The sequence below is a fragment of the Musca domestica genome, unplaced genomic scaffold (genome assembly GCF_030504385.1).
Source record: "Musca domestica strain aabys unplaced genomic scaffold, Musca_domestica.polishedcontigs.V.1.1 42, whole genome shotgun sequence".
In the NCBI taxonomy this organism is placed as follows: Eukaryota; Metazoa; Arthropoda; class Insecta; order Diptera; family Muscidae; genus Musca; species Musca domestica.
Window position 1 is genome coordinate 5,185,418 of NW_026712329.1, and position 13,368 is coordinate 5,198,785.

General features: G+C 34.8%; 1 protein-coding gene across 1 annotated transcript; it reads right to left on the bottom strand.

The window, feature by feature from the left end:
* Positions 1–1,547: 1,547 nt before the first annotated feature.
* On the bottom strand, positions 1,548–2,644 carry LOC101898670 (homeobox protein GHOX-7). The gene is made up of 2 exons (XM_005186032.3): positions 2,305–2,644; positions 1,548–2,235 (listed from the first exon to the last, which is right to left on the bottom strand). The coding sequence occupies exons 1-2, from the start codon at positions 2,639–2,641 to the stop codon at positions 1,934–1,936; spliced, it is 639 nt and encodes a 212-aa protein (XP_005186089.2). The 5' UTR covers positions 2,642–2,644; the 3' UTR covers positions 1,548–1,933.
* Positions 2,645–13,368: the final 10,724 nt, after the last annotated feature.

Sequence of the window (13,368 nt, forward strand, 5' to 3'; positions counted from 1 at the left end):
CTGTTCTAAACTCTAACTTTATGCCTTTGGTTTCTATTTGTGACCTTTATAATGGCTGCAAATCAGGAACATTTTAGTTGTTGGTCCATTTCAACCCCCTAATATATTGCGGACATCTTTGAAAACAATAGGCCTAGCCCTTCTGAGCCCAACCCTAACCTTGTGAAAATTTTTGTGAGGATCGGACGATATTTGCGATCTGTATATAATAAACCCAACCTGTGTTGTAAGCTGAAAAAATATTACAAAATATTATAAGTCAAATTGAAAAAATCGCATGCTAGGGTAAGTGTACCAGTAGTCGGCACTTTTAGGATTTTCGCGTTTTTAATGGCTCACCATTCTGAGTGGAACATTTCAATTATTACAAAGTTAATTTATTCAGATTCGAAATTTTGTATAGTTTTTGCAATAATAAATAAAGTTTTTATAACTTTTTATTATTTTTATTATTTTTATTTTATAACAAAGATAGCTGGCAATTTATTTGAAGTAAACAAAATACATTTAGTTATAATAGTTTCATTTATTTGGGCTTAAAAATAAAAAGTGCCGACTACTGTGACATGCCGAACTTAGGCACACTTACCCTATAAAAAATATGAAAAATACAAAATCTATTTAACATCTTTATTGGCATATTTTTCTCCAATTTTTTAGATTTTATACTTTTATGTCAAGAGGGCATTACAAATTTTCTGTTGTTGTGTCCATTACGAACTCCAAATACGAAATTTTGAACAATCCTGGTGAATAATGTCGCTAAAATCACTAGAATAGCGAATATCAGGAGATACTGTTATATGAGGACCATACGAAAACATGTACTGACATGGTTCATTTTCGAACTTAACCTGTCGACTAGCAAAATTTTAGCCTTCTATATCAATTCGTTCGAAAGATAGTGTGATTACAACGGACGAATAAACCAACAACGGGACATCGTTAGAATTTTACGCTGATCCGTAATATATTTTGTGGATCAAGAATGTACTTTGTGGGGTCTGTTATGAGTATTTCGAGGAGATACAAACGGATTGATAAAGTTATTACACCCTCCATAGAATGGTGAAGGTTATAAAAAGGATCTTTTCATATAATTGTATAATACTGCACTATAATTTTAAGATCCATGTCTTGTTGTGAATACCTAGCTAATAAATAAATAAATTTAAAATAAATAATAGGGAAATTCATTAAAAAATACATAGCCAAATATCATATTTGCCTCATTACCAAGTAATGAGTAACTTCGGAACAGAGTGTGCACGCCAGATTAGAAAACCGAAGGTTGTAATTTTATAGCTCGGCGACCGCCATGAAAATATATAATTAATACAAGATTTAGATTGAAATCTAAATATTTTGAATTCAAAATCAGCAACAGACAAAATAAAAAAGTGTATTGTGGTAAAATAAAATACTAATTATACTCAAAAAACATTTTATTTCTAAATAAAATAAAATAAAATGAGGTATATCGTACAATAACCTATACTAAAGACCCAAAATTGTTGTGCAGTTTTTTGATGCGATTCACAAATCTTCTTCATTTGGGGCTATCATTACGTGGGTGATCTCTCTATAGTTTCCCATAGGATTATTTAATTAATTATTTTTTTTTAAATTTGTATATATATTATTTATTTGTATATATGTTCTATAATCACAAAATTGTTTATAATTCTTAAAACTAAATTTAATAACATTATTCTGTATTCAAAAATGTACATTTCGGCCGACATTTTTCGTCATCCCGAAGATAAAGCATGACAATTCGATCACCATATATATTCAGATTTATAATCCCTGTAAGAATATCCTTGAATGCAGTGGGACCAAATCTTAAATACCAGAATCTTGGTAATGTATTCTGCATTCCATGTCAGATTCCCAAGCGTTGGCAACATCCTCAGATCGAAATTGAATCCCGTTACACAATATCAATAACATCTTCTGGTTCGGGGCTGGAGGCATTCGATGAGAGTGTTGAGTCATAAGATGATTCCTCTTTGTCGCGGCGATCGCGACGTTCACGGGCACGACGATTTTGGAACCAAATCTTGACACGAGTATTGGTTAAATCTAATGAATCGGCAAGTTTGTTGGCATCTTCGGCGCTCAAATAATTCGAAGCTTTATAGGCACTTTCCAAAGCTTGTAATTGAGCGGGTGTGAAGGGTATGCGGGGCAGGCGGCCGGGAGTGCGTTTAGCGGGTCCTTGACGTAGGGATCCTTTAGAAAACAAGAAAATAGTTGTTAGTAAAATAAAAATTATGGGTTTTAAACAACTTCCTAACATACTTTGTAGCTTTGGAGGATGATAACGGGTGTATTGTAACCAATCTAAGACTGGAATTTGTTCCAAAAAATTGGGCTGTTGTTGTTGATGTTCCTGTTGGGGACTGAGACGTAGCTGCTGCTGTTGTTGTTGATGACACGGTATTTTTTGCAATAATTCCAATTGTTGCTCATGTCCTTGAAAACTGATGACATAAGGATGATAATGAGATGTCCTCTCACGCCTCATCACACCCAACGATCCATTGGTACCGGCATATTTATCACCAGCTCTATTTAAAATATATTCAATACTGAAATCACTCATGTTCACGGTTTGAAGCTGTAGATCCTTATTCATGAAATGCTGAATTTGCACTGTAACAATTTTGCAAATTGCTTGTTTATTTAAAGGATCTTTTTTCTCAGCCATCATCATTTTGGTATCTTTGGAATAAGGACACCATTTTTTTTTTAAACATTCCATCTCTTTTTAATGCATTGAGTGAATATTTTCTTTCTTTTTCTTAATTCCTCTGAGACTCAAAATATTTGAGGCACATAATCCGATGTGTTTTAATGTTGTTGTTGCCGCCACAAGAGGCGTACACCAAGCCTCCGATACAATTGCAACCACAAAACATTGCCGCAGCACAAAAACAACAACTGAAGGTGGACCCTTATCTTGTTTAGTAATTTACTCATTCATTCATAATTTCAGGTAGATGAGCTTTGGTGGATGAATGATAACTGGGCGACAGTGTTTTGAGGATGCTTGAGAGGGGGTTGATTGAAATATTGATATTAACAGTATGGAAGAACTATAGCAGGGTAGTTTGGTTAGATTGCGATTCAAATTCGATTGAATAAATATTCCTTTGCACGTTGTAATTTTAAATTTAATCTTCCATCTCCAAGAAGAATATTTTCCGAATCTTTTTTATAACATTCTTTTTTTAAATTTTGCTGGTGTACGCAGAGTATTGTTGAAGTCAAATATGTTTTTGTTATTTAAATTAATGTTAAAAAATAATAAATGTCAGCTCCTTCGCATCACACTGTCTTGGCAGAAAAGGATCGAATTAAAAAAAATCGCGTAAAATCGCGTAAGTGCCATTCGGTTATTAGATGAAAATCCCAAAAGGGGTTTCGGTTCCCAGGCCAAACTTTTTTACCATACCTCAAATATTGTTCTCTATACTTCGCAAAACTTACGATAGAATTTTACGTCCGTGTTGCTATAGCCCTCGTCTACGTTTTGGTATAGCTCTCACATACCAATATTTGAAGTATTTATTTGAGCCATATTTTTCAAACTAATTTCCATAATTTGGTTATATGAGTTTTTCACGTGACTGTGTATTAACGTACTGGGAAAACCGTACGTTAAGAGGCGTTAAAAGTCCAGCACATTTTCCGCAAACATTTTTACAGCTCTTTTGTTTGACCCAAGGATGTTTCAATTATTATTTTAACCTTTAGTCATATTTATACCCTACAACACTATGTGTTGGGGGTATTATAAGTTTGATTGGGCCAGAATTTATGTAACACCTCGAAATATTGGTTTCCCATATAGGAAAGTATATATGGATCTTCCTAGCTCGCCGAGCTGAGTCGATCTAGCTATGTATGTCCGTCCGTCCGTCTGTCCGTCTGTCCATGTTAATTTGTAATCACTCTACAGCTCGCAATTATGGCCCGATCCTTACGAAATTTTGCACGAAGGTGGGGTTAGGGTCAGAATAGAAGCCTATTTCTTTTGGAGATGATCGCCAAATGTTTAGGGGTTGAAATGTACCAAATACTGAAAAAATATCGGATTTTGCAGTAGCTATACAGGTCGCAATTATAGACCAATCGACGCGGAATTTCGCATGTAGCTAGAGTTTAGGGCGGGGAAGAAGCCTACCAATTTGGGTGGTCATCGGATAATATTTAGCCGGTAAAATAGACCATATCTTTTGTGTTGAAAAAATTCAAAATTTTTCATTAAACCGCGAATATTTTAAATCCCGGCGAAATCAGAAAGCCATGACAAGGTTACTTCTGATCTTTACACAGATGTTAAGATCCAACAAATCGAATATATAGCAAAATATGTGCGATATATATGTTTATCAAAGAAGATATGCTCGAAAATTGTCTTATATGTCGAGAACAGCTGAACTGATTTCGACAGTTCTCATTAATTCAGAATGGCGTCTTGGCAGGAAAGAAAAAACGTCTAAAAAAATCGCATAAAAATATCTCTTTAAAGATGAAAATATTGATTTTCTAACATTTTCTCATATTTTTTCAATTTTGTCATATTTTTGGCATATTTTCATTTTGAATTAAACATTTGGTAATATTTCTACAGCTAACAAAACTAAGTAGTTAGGATATCAGGATATCTTATACAGATCGCATTTATGGCCCGATCCTTACGAAATTTTGCATGGGGATAAGATGAGGGTCAGAATAGAAGCCTACTCTTTTTGGAGATGATCGCCATATATTTAGGGGTTGAAATGGACCAAAAAGTGCAAAATTGTCAGCAGGTCGGAATTATCGCCGGATCCTCACGCACATTTGAATGGGGGTTACCGGACATTGCAAAAGCCAAGCAGTTTTGGATGGCCATCCAAAAATATTCAATGTGTGAAGGAGTTTGCCAACTTTTGTAGACAAAATACCAAAATGTCCATTCCAGTGACTTTTTGGAGAATTCACAAATACAGGGAAGACGCACTTCTGACTTTTCGTTAACGCTGATTTCGTTGAAGAATATAGTCAAATGTCTGTATCTCATATAGATGCATTTCAGTCAAAAATCAATAATAAATATTAATCTTTTGCCACTTCTGAGAGATTATAGGTCTTTGGGAAATATTGGTTCCAGATCTAGGAAGACCGTTTACGTGCAACATCTACCAATAAATTGGAAATGAGCAAATTAGTTTAAGTTGCTATTATTCGAAAATTAGAGAACGAAACCTGATGGCTTTCTTTTATAATTTGTCACAATATCTTGTGGAATTCTTTCGAGTATCTCACCTATATAAACTGTATCGTTTATTATAGTGTTGTAGGGTATTCAACGGTCGGCCCCGCTCGACTGTAGCCTTTGCTTACTTGTTTCTATTTAATTTACCCAAATTTTGAAATTTTTAGTTCATTTTGTATACAACCCTTATATACAAATTCCCCTAGATTTTACTTATTGCTTGTGTGTATGAATTCCTGATGTTTATGTAAGATTTAGATGTTGATGTCTTCAGAGACATATTGTAAAATCTTATGACATATACATTTTTAAGGGATTCTGATCAAAATAATCATCGTATTGTTATATCTTATATTGCCAAAGACGCTGTATTCCTATATTCATTGATTGATTCACGTTTCCAAAAACGTGAAAGTGGGGGAACTTGCCCCATCTATTTTGGTTACTATGCGATATAGACTGCCAAAACGCTGATACATGTGTCTTCTCTTTTAACTTTACTTTTATAATCGACTTGCTTTTTCTGTAATTATTGAAAATATTGACTTTTGTCACACAGTCATATAGATAATATTATATCCAACATGGACAAATATACTTACACATGACACATAGTTTTAGATTTCAGATGAAAATTAGAATCAGGTTTTCATGGAACAGTAACTTAACATGTAGCTGGTATATGTATATTTACTTTTCTGCATGTTCATGGTTCATGGAAGTCAATATTGGGCTTAGCAATAATAATAAGGATGCAAAGCCCCATTTTCGGAGGAATTCGTCAAGGTTCCACCCTTGTATCTTTATTATTCACCATATAAATATATGAATGAGATTTTTCGCGTTCAACATCAGACAGTCTATAAAATTGCCGATTTTCTTGGTTTAAAATTATTGATATTTTTTGCTGTTTCTCGCTGTAGTCTTTTGAGCCCATTTCTCTAAGAGGATCACCATGCATGATAAATGAATGAAATTTTTAATGAACACCTGTAGTCAATAAAGTTTCCTTATTAGTATTTATTTTATGTAGTTTGACTCGTTATTAGTTTCTTAAATAGAAATTAACACCTACTAATCTTAATCTATAATAATATATACATGTTTATATCAATTATTTGTATTTTAAAGTCGATGCAAAGTTTTTCAATCAAACGGATTGCAATTTTGAATGTGTAACGTTTAGGAATCATATAAGAGAGTCCAACCCAACTTTTCTTTTATGGCCACAAGCGTAAGATGGTGGTATTTATACAATACAACACTATGTGTTGGAGGGTATTATAAGTTTGATTGGGCTAAAAATTGTGTAACACCTCGAAATATTTGATTCCCACATAGGAAAGTACGTATCTCGCCGAGCTGAGTCGACCTAGCTATGTTTTTCCGTCCGTCCGTCCATGTTAATTTGTAATCACTCTACAGGTCGCAATTATGGCCCGACCTTCACGAAATTCAGAATGGAGGTGAGGCTAGAGCCAGAATAGAATTGGAGATGATCACATAATATTTAGGGGTTGAAATGGACCAAAAACTGAAAAATTTCCTGATTTTGCACTTGTTCTGCAATTATAGACCAATCGAAGTTAGCAAGGGGCTAGAGCTTAGGGCTGGGCAGAAGCCTTCCAATTTTGATGGTCATCGGGTAATATTCAGAGGGTGAAAAAGATCATAACATTTGTGTTAAATAAAAGTACAATTTTCCATTAAACCGCGAAAAGTTTTAATCCCGGCGAAATCGCAAATAGACGAAAAGTTCAACTCTGACCTTCTTTTAGATTCCGATAATAAATATATCGGATATATATAGCGAAATATATACAAATGAAGGGGGTGTTAGCTTGAATGCTCATATCTAAAGAATGGCTCCACCGATTTTGACAATTTTTTTATACCCTACACCACAAGGTGGTCAGGGTATTATGTCTTTGTGCATTTGTTTGTAACAGGCAGAAGGAAACGAGATAGACCCATAGTTCCTTTGGATGATCTGCATAGAATCAAATTAGGCCTGAAAATATGTATGCCAAATTTGATCGAAATCGGTTCAGATATAGCTATAGCTTCCATATATATTATTCATCCGATTTGTTATATTTGTTACCCACAGCAGTAATATGCACTCCTTAACAACGATATTCAGGGAAATATATCAAATACAGCTCAGAAATATATTTGCCAAATTTTATCGAGATCGGTACAGATTTGGATATAGCTCACATATATATCTTTATCCGATTTCAAATTAATTGTGCACCAAATGGGCAATACAATTCCGAATTTAAAAGATACAAATGCTTCGGCATATTTAGTCCTTTTTGTAGCAAAGTGGTGTAGGGTATCATAAAGTCGGCCCCGCCCGACTTTAAGACTTTCTTTACTGGTTTTTAATTCAGAATGGGTAGGGTTAGGCTCAGAAGGGCTAGGCCTATTGTTTTCAAAGATGTCCGCAATATATTTAGGGGTTAAAATGGACCAACAACTAAAATGTTTCTGATTTTGCAGCCTTTATAAAGGTCACAAATAGAAACCAAAATACACGAAATCTCGCATGAAGTTAGAGTTTAGGTCAGTGGGTTGAATGGACCACTACTTTTGTCTAAAAAAATGCCAATATTACTTACAGATGATACCAGATATACACAAAAGGCGAACTTCGGGCTTTTTTGTGCTGAATTCGTAGACGAATGTAGCCAAATATCGTAAACTGCAAATCATGTAGATGAGTCTAAATTTGGAGATATAGAGGGGCCTCTTGCTTTTGGAGATGATCGCGAAATATTTAGTGGTTCAAATGAACCAAAAACAGAAAAAATGTCCTGATCACACAATTGTTGCCGATCGACACGTCTGAGAAGAGAGTTAAGGACAGGAAGGATCATATTTAGCTGTAAAATGGACCATAACAACTAACATCACGACGGAGTGAGTAAACATTGGGTAAATGTCCCTGGTCAAAATGCTAAGGATAATATCTGGGCAGTGCTCCGTGACATAATTTCAAAAGTGAAATCTTCCAAAACGGATTTGGACATAAAGGAAGCCCCTTTATGGTAGTGTTGTAGGGTATCACATGGTCGGCCTCGCACGGCTATAGCCTTTGCTTACTTGTTTTTTTTTTTTATTTCATCAGTTTATTATACCCCAAAATACTCCTTGGGACACACAAAGTGTTGGGAGTATTATAAGTTTAGTTAGGACAAAGGGTTTGTAACACCGCGAAATATTAGAACAACAATGTTATATATAGATCTTCATGTCTCGCCGCTATCGCCCTACAGGTCGCATTTATGGCCCGATCCTCACGAAATTTTACATAGGTTTATGGTTAGGGTCAGAATAGAAGCTTTGGTGATAAAATGGATCAAAAACAGAAACATTTCCTTTACAAGTCACAACTATGGCGTAATCAATGCAGAATTTTGCACGGAGTAAAAGTATAAGAAAGGGGAGGACCCTACCAATTTGGATGGTCATCGGAAAATGTATAGAATGAACTATTGGGTAAATAAATTCCAAAATTTCCTAAGGAGCGAATATTTTTAATACCGGCGAAATCACAAATCGAATATGTAGCAAAATAGATAAAATCAGCATATACATATATTCCGTTTGTAAAACCTCGAAATATACATTTGAACCTCACAATCTCGATTTAACGATGTCCGCCCGAACGAAATGAAGTAGGTTGATAAAATTGCACTCAGTTGTGCGGGATGTTGATATTGAAATTGTTGATGATTTGTGTCAGACTTATCAACGGATATATTTCAAATTTGGAATTTGAAGTTCTCAATAGGTAATACAGTCTTTGACAGAAAATGGCATAGGCAGGTCCAGGTCTTCGTACTACTTTTATTTACAATTTGCTACTCCGAATTCTCAATACCATGTACCATCAAAAATTCGTATTAACATTCGGGATTATTAACAAAACAAAAATACTTTGAAAAAATGTTGAACGGATGCATTCGAATATATTTTGCAATGTTTTTCTTTGATCATGCTGGGCGGTATAAAGTGTTCTTAACTTAACGTGCTGTATTTTAATATTCAGTAGATAAAAGTGACAAATAGAGGAGTAAGGTCACACCCCTCTAAGTACAAAACAGCGGACAAAAACTGCCAAAGATGAACTAACTCAACATATCAAATTTGTAACAACACAAATTTGTGTAGGTACAAGAAATTTAGATAATGGAATCGATAGATAGCGTTTTTTATTTATTTACATCTTCGGAGAACCACTGTTGCTATCCAAAAACCAAAACACACATACTCATGTTTCGGCCTTAACAAATTTAATTGGTAAAGGGTTTCCAAACTAGAACACAATTGTTAAATTTGGCGCCATTCGAAGTGTCATTGTATAACATTTGAATAGTTGTTTTTGTTTGCTAGTAGGAGATACGAGGTTAGTAAAAATGGAGCGCTACTCGATTGAATGAGTTCGTTTATTGGGTATTGAAGAGACAACATATAATAAAATCATCTTCAGTGACGAGGCCCATTTCCATCTTGATGGCTTCGTCAATAAGCAGAACTCTTCATTTGGGGTGAGGAAAATCCTCGAATAATCCACGAGAAGCTAATGCATCCTCAACTTGTCAATGTGTGGTGTGGTTGTTAGGCTGGAGGGGTCCTTTGACTTTTTTTTATGAAAATGAAGCAGATCCAGTGCAAACAGTCAATGATGTTAGGTATCGTGAAATGATATCCAGTTTTTTCTTGCCTAGAATTGAAGGAATGAATGTGGAGGGCATGTGGTTTCAACAAGACGGCACTACATGTCATACAGCCGCAGATATAATTCATTTGACTCCTGCATCCCTGTCATGTTACATTGAGTTATGGAGACCAGAATTGGCCGCCTAGATCCTGCGTTTTAACAACTTCCGACTTTTTTTATACGTCTGGAGTCTGAAGTCTACGATATACGCGAATAAACCGACAACGACTCAAACATTAAAAGAGGAAATTGGACGCAGCATTAATGAAATGCCGCAACATTTATTCAAGACGGTCATTGAATTTTCATTAAAATATCGCATGTGTGCCGGCTAAGCCGCGCGGCCATCTTCACGAAGTCTTGTTCCTTACTCGGTCTACTCTACAAAATAATAACGTTTCACTTTTTTTAATATCCGTCTTTTATTTAAAATTTAACAATTGCGTTCTAGTTTAGACACCCTGTTATTTAGTTTGTTTTAAAGTATATTTTAAGGAATTCCATTCATGCCGTTTGATGTCTATGCGTGCGTCATACAGTAGATACGAGGGTCGGTCGTTCTTTGTATTTTTTCGTATAGTTTTTAATGTGTCTATATGTGTGAGTGATACCCCTCTTTTAACCGAAATGAAAAAAAGTTTTACATTATATTTTGATATGTTTTGATTGAAAAGTAATTGTTTCATATGCCTGTAATCTGATAGCGACTGAGAGTCAGTTGTGCATATCCACCATATTTGTTTCTTTTTGTGAAGCTGTTGAAAAGTTGATACCTACCCGGCCCTACCCCTTCATGCGTCGCATTGATGGTTTTAAGGATGGCCGGACCTTGTTTGGGGGTTAGTTCGTTTTACTCTGCAAAGTTATTATTTAAAGGGATGATTTGCCAATTGAGTGGTTAGATGACATGATTCCATTGGTTTAACAGCAGATGTAGATAGCAAATTATCAGTAGTTAATTAGTTTTAAATTGGACTTAGTGAAACAATTTTTGTTTTGATATTAAAAACTAGTAAGCAAAGGATATAGTAGTGTGCGGCCGACTCTACAAATCTATAACATATTGGAAAACCCCCTTAGGTCCAAACCCAATTTGGTCAATTTTTTGAAACAAAGTCAAACAGTCCTGCAAAAATGTTACGTTTGGTTTTCGACTGGTGACATTTGCCTAAAAACTGATCAAAACCATGTGACTCGTAGCACAAATCTATTGATGGGAATCGAGAGAAAATTTATAAAATAGAAGGAATCTGAATTTAAGTAATGATGCGTCAAGTATTTATTACTACATGAGGATTTAAATCCGACAAGTGTAGATAATCAGTATTTTTGTTCTTTTTTGTTTAAAATGAATAAATTATATTATGATCAAATATTTGAAAATGTAAAGCTTCGATGACTACAAAAGTATTTAACAAGCCTGTTTCCACCTTTGCCTGGTTCCATCAACCCTCATCAGTTCCCTTGTTTTTTTTTTGTCTGGGATATTCTCCCCAGAAGTTATTTTAAAAATAACTTCTATGACCAAAAAAAAATATTTTGTTACCCAAGTGGCGAGATTGTAAGATCAATAGAAGAGGAACCAAAGAATTAAAAAAAACTAAAATTCTTTTGGAAAGTCTTCTAAATCTTACAACCGCACTTATAAACATTTACATCTTTCTCCACTTGTTATGCTTTCGTTCAACCTGAACGAAGTAGCATAACCATGTAAGTTGGTTTAGTCTGTTACAACAAAAACCCCTTCGTCGACCGTGCCTTGCCTGTTAATAGAACAGTGTTGGCTTGTTGGTTTGGGATACCGTAGTATTTTGTTGTTGCAAAATGGTCAGGCTTTATCCCTTTGTTTTTATAAAAATCGATATTATCGATCGATATTATGTCTGTAAATGCCGAAATTCCAGTATTTGGGGGTAAGCGTCACTTCTGTTATTGGGAACATCTAATCGAAATTGAAAACAATTCTGTAAAAATATGACTACAATCATCAAAATACCGAATATTGGGAGATTAAGGACTATGAAAAAACGTTGACTAATATTTAGAAATTTCTCTGTATAAGCAGAAGAACCCATTACGGAATCCAAATGCTAAATTTTTAGTAATTACGTTAAACAATGTGGCTAAAATCGGAGAAGTAAAAGGCCATAGGAAAACGTGGACCTATATAAGCAATGTTCTGCCACGGAAGGTAGAACATATAATGAAATCTAAATATCTGGAATGACCTTTATATGGGGGCTATAGGAAAACGTGGACCTATATAGACAATTTAGTGCCACATGAGGTAGAAACTATTACAAACTCTACATACCAAATTTAAAACCAGTAAAGAAAGTCTTAAAGTCGGGCGGGGCCGACATTATGATACCCTACACCACTTTGCTAATTTACACATAACAATCAAAAGTTTTTATGGGAGAATTGAATCATACACGCTTTGACTATAATTATAATTTAAAGTTCAAAGGACTAAATATGCCGAAGTATTTTTTAAATTCGGACTTGTATTGCCCATTTGGTGCACAATTAGTTTGAAATCGGATAAAGATATATATGAGAACTATATCCAAATCTGAGCTGTATTTAATATATTTCCCTGAATATCGTTGTTACGGAGTGTATATTACGGCTGTGGGTAACAAATATAACAAATCGGATGAACAGTATATATGGGAGCTATAGCTTTATCTAAATCGATCTTCACCAAATTTGACATACTAGCTTCTAGACTCAATTCGGTCATAAATGCCAAATTCCATCTCATTTGGACAAATATTAGACGTTTGGTGCACACTAAAAAGTAAATCGGACGAAGTTATATATGGGAGCTATATCTAAATCTGAACCGATCTCGATAAAATTTAGCAAAGGTATTTCTGAGTGGTATTTGATATATTTCCTACAGAGTGCATAATACGGCTGCAGAGGACAAAAATAACAACACATCGGATGAACAATATATATGGGAGCTATAGCTATATCTGAATTGATTTCGATCAAATTTAACATACTTATTTTCAGGCCTAATTTGGTTGTATGTGCAAAATTCCATACTATTCGGGCTGATATTACACGTTTGGTGCACAATAAAAAGCAAATCGGACGAAGATATATATGGGAGCTATATATACATTTTTACCGATTATCTCCAATTTCAATAGGGTTCGTCCTTGGGCCAAACAAATGATTTGTGCAAAATTTCATTTTGATCAGGCAATAAATGCGAACTGTACTCTGTTTACAAAAATACATGGACAGACAGACGGACGGACATGCATAAATCGACTCAGAATGTGATTCTATGCAGATCATCAAAAGTAACTATGGGTCTATCCCGTTTCCTCTTGCCTGTTACAAACAAATGCAC

What these genes read in the sequence shown, in the direction of transcription:
- LOC101898670 (XM_005186032.3), bottom strand. Translation starts at nt 2,641, where the DNA reads ATGAATAAGGATCTACAGCTTCAAACCGTGAACATGAGTGATTTCAGT. An exon ending in TCATCCTCCAAAGCTACAAA is followed by an intron (nt 2,236 to 2,304) that starts GTATGTTAGGAA and finishes TGTTTTCTAAAG; the next exon opens with GATCCCTACGTCAAGGACCC.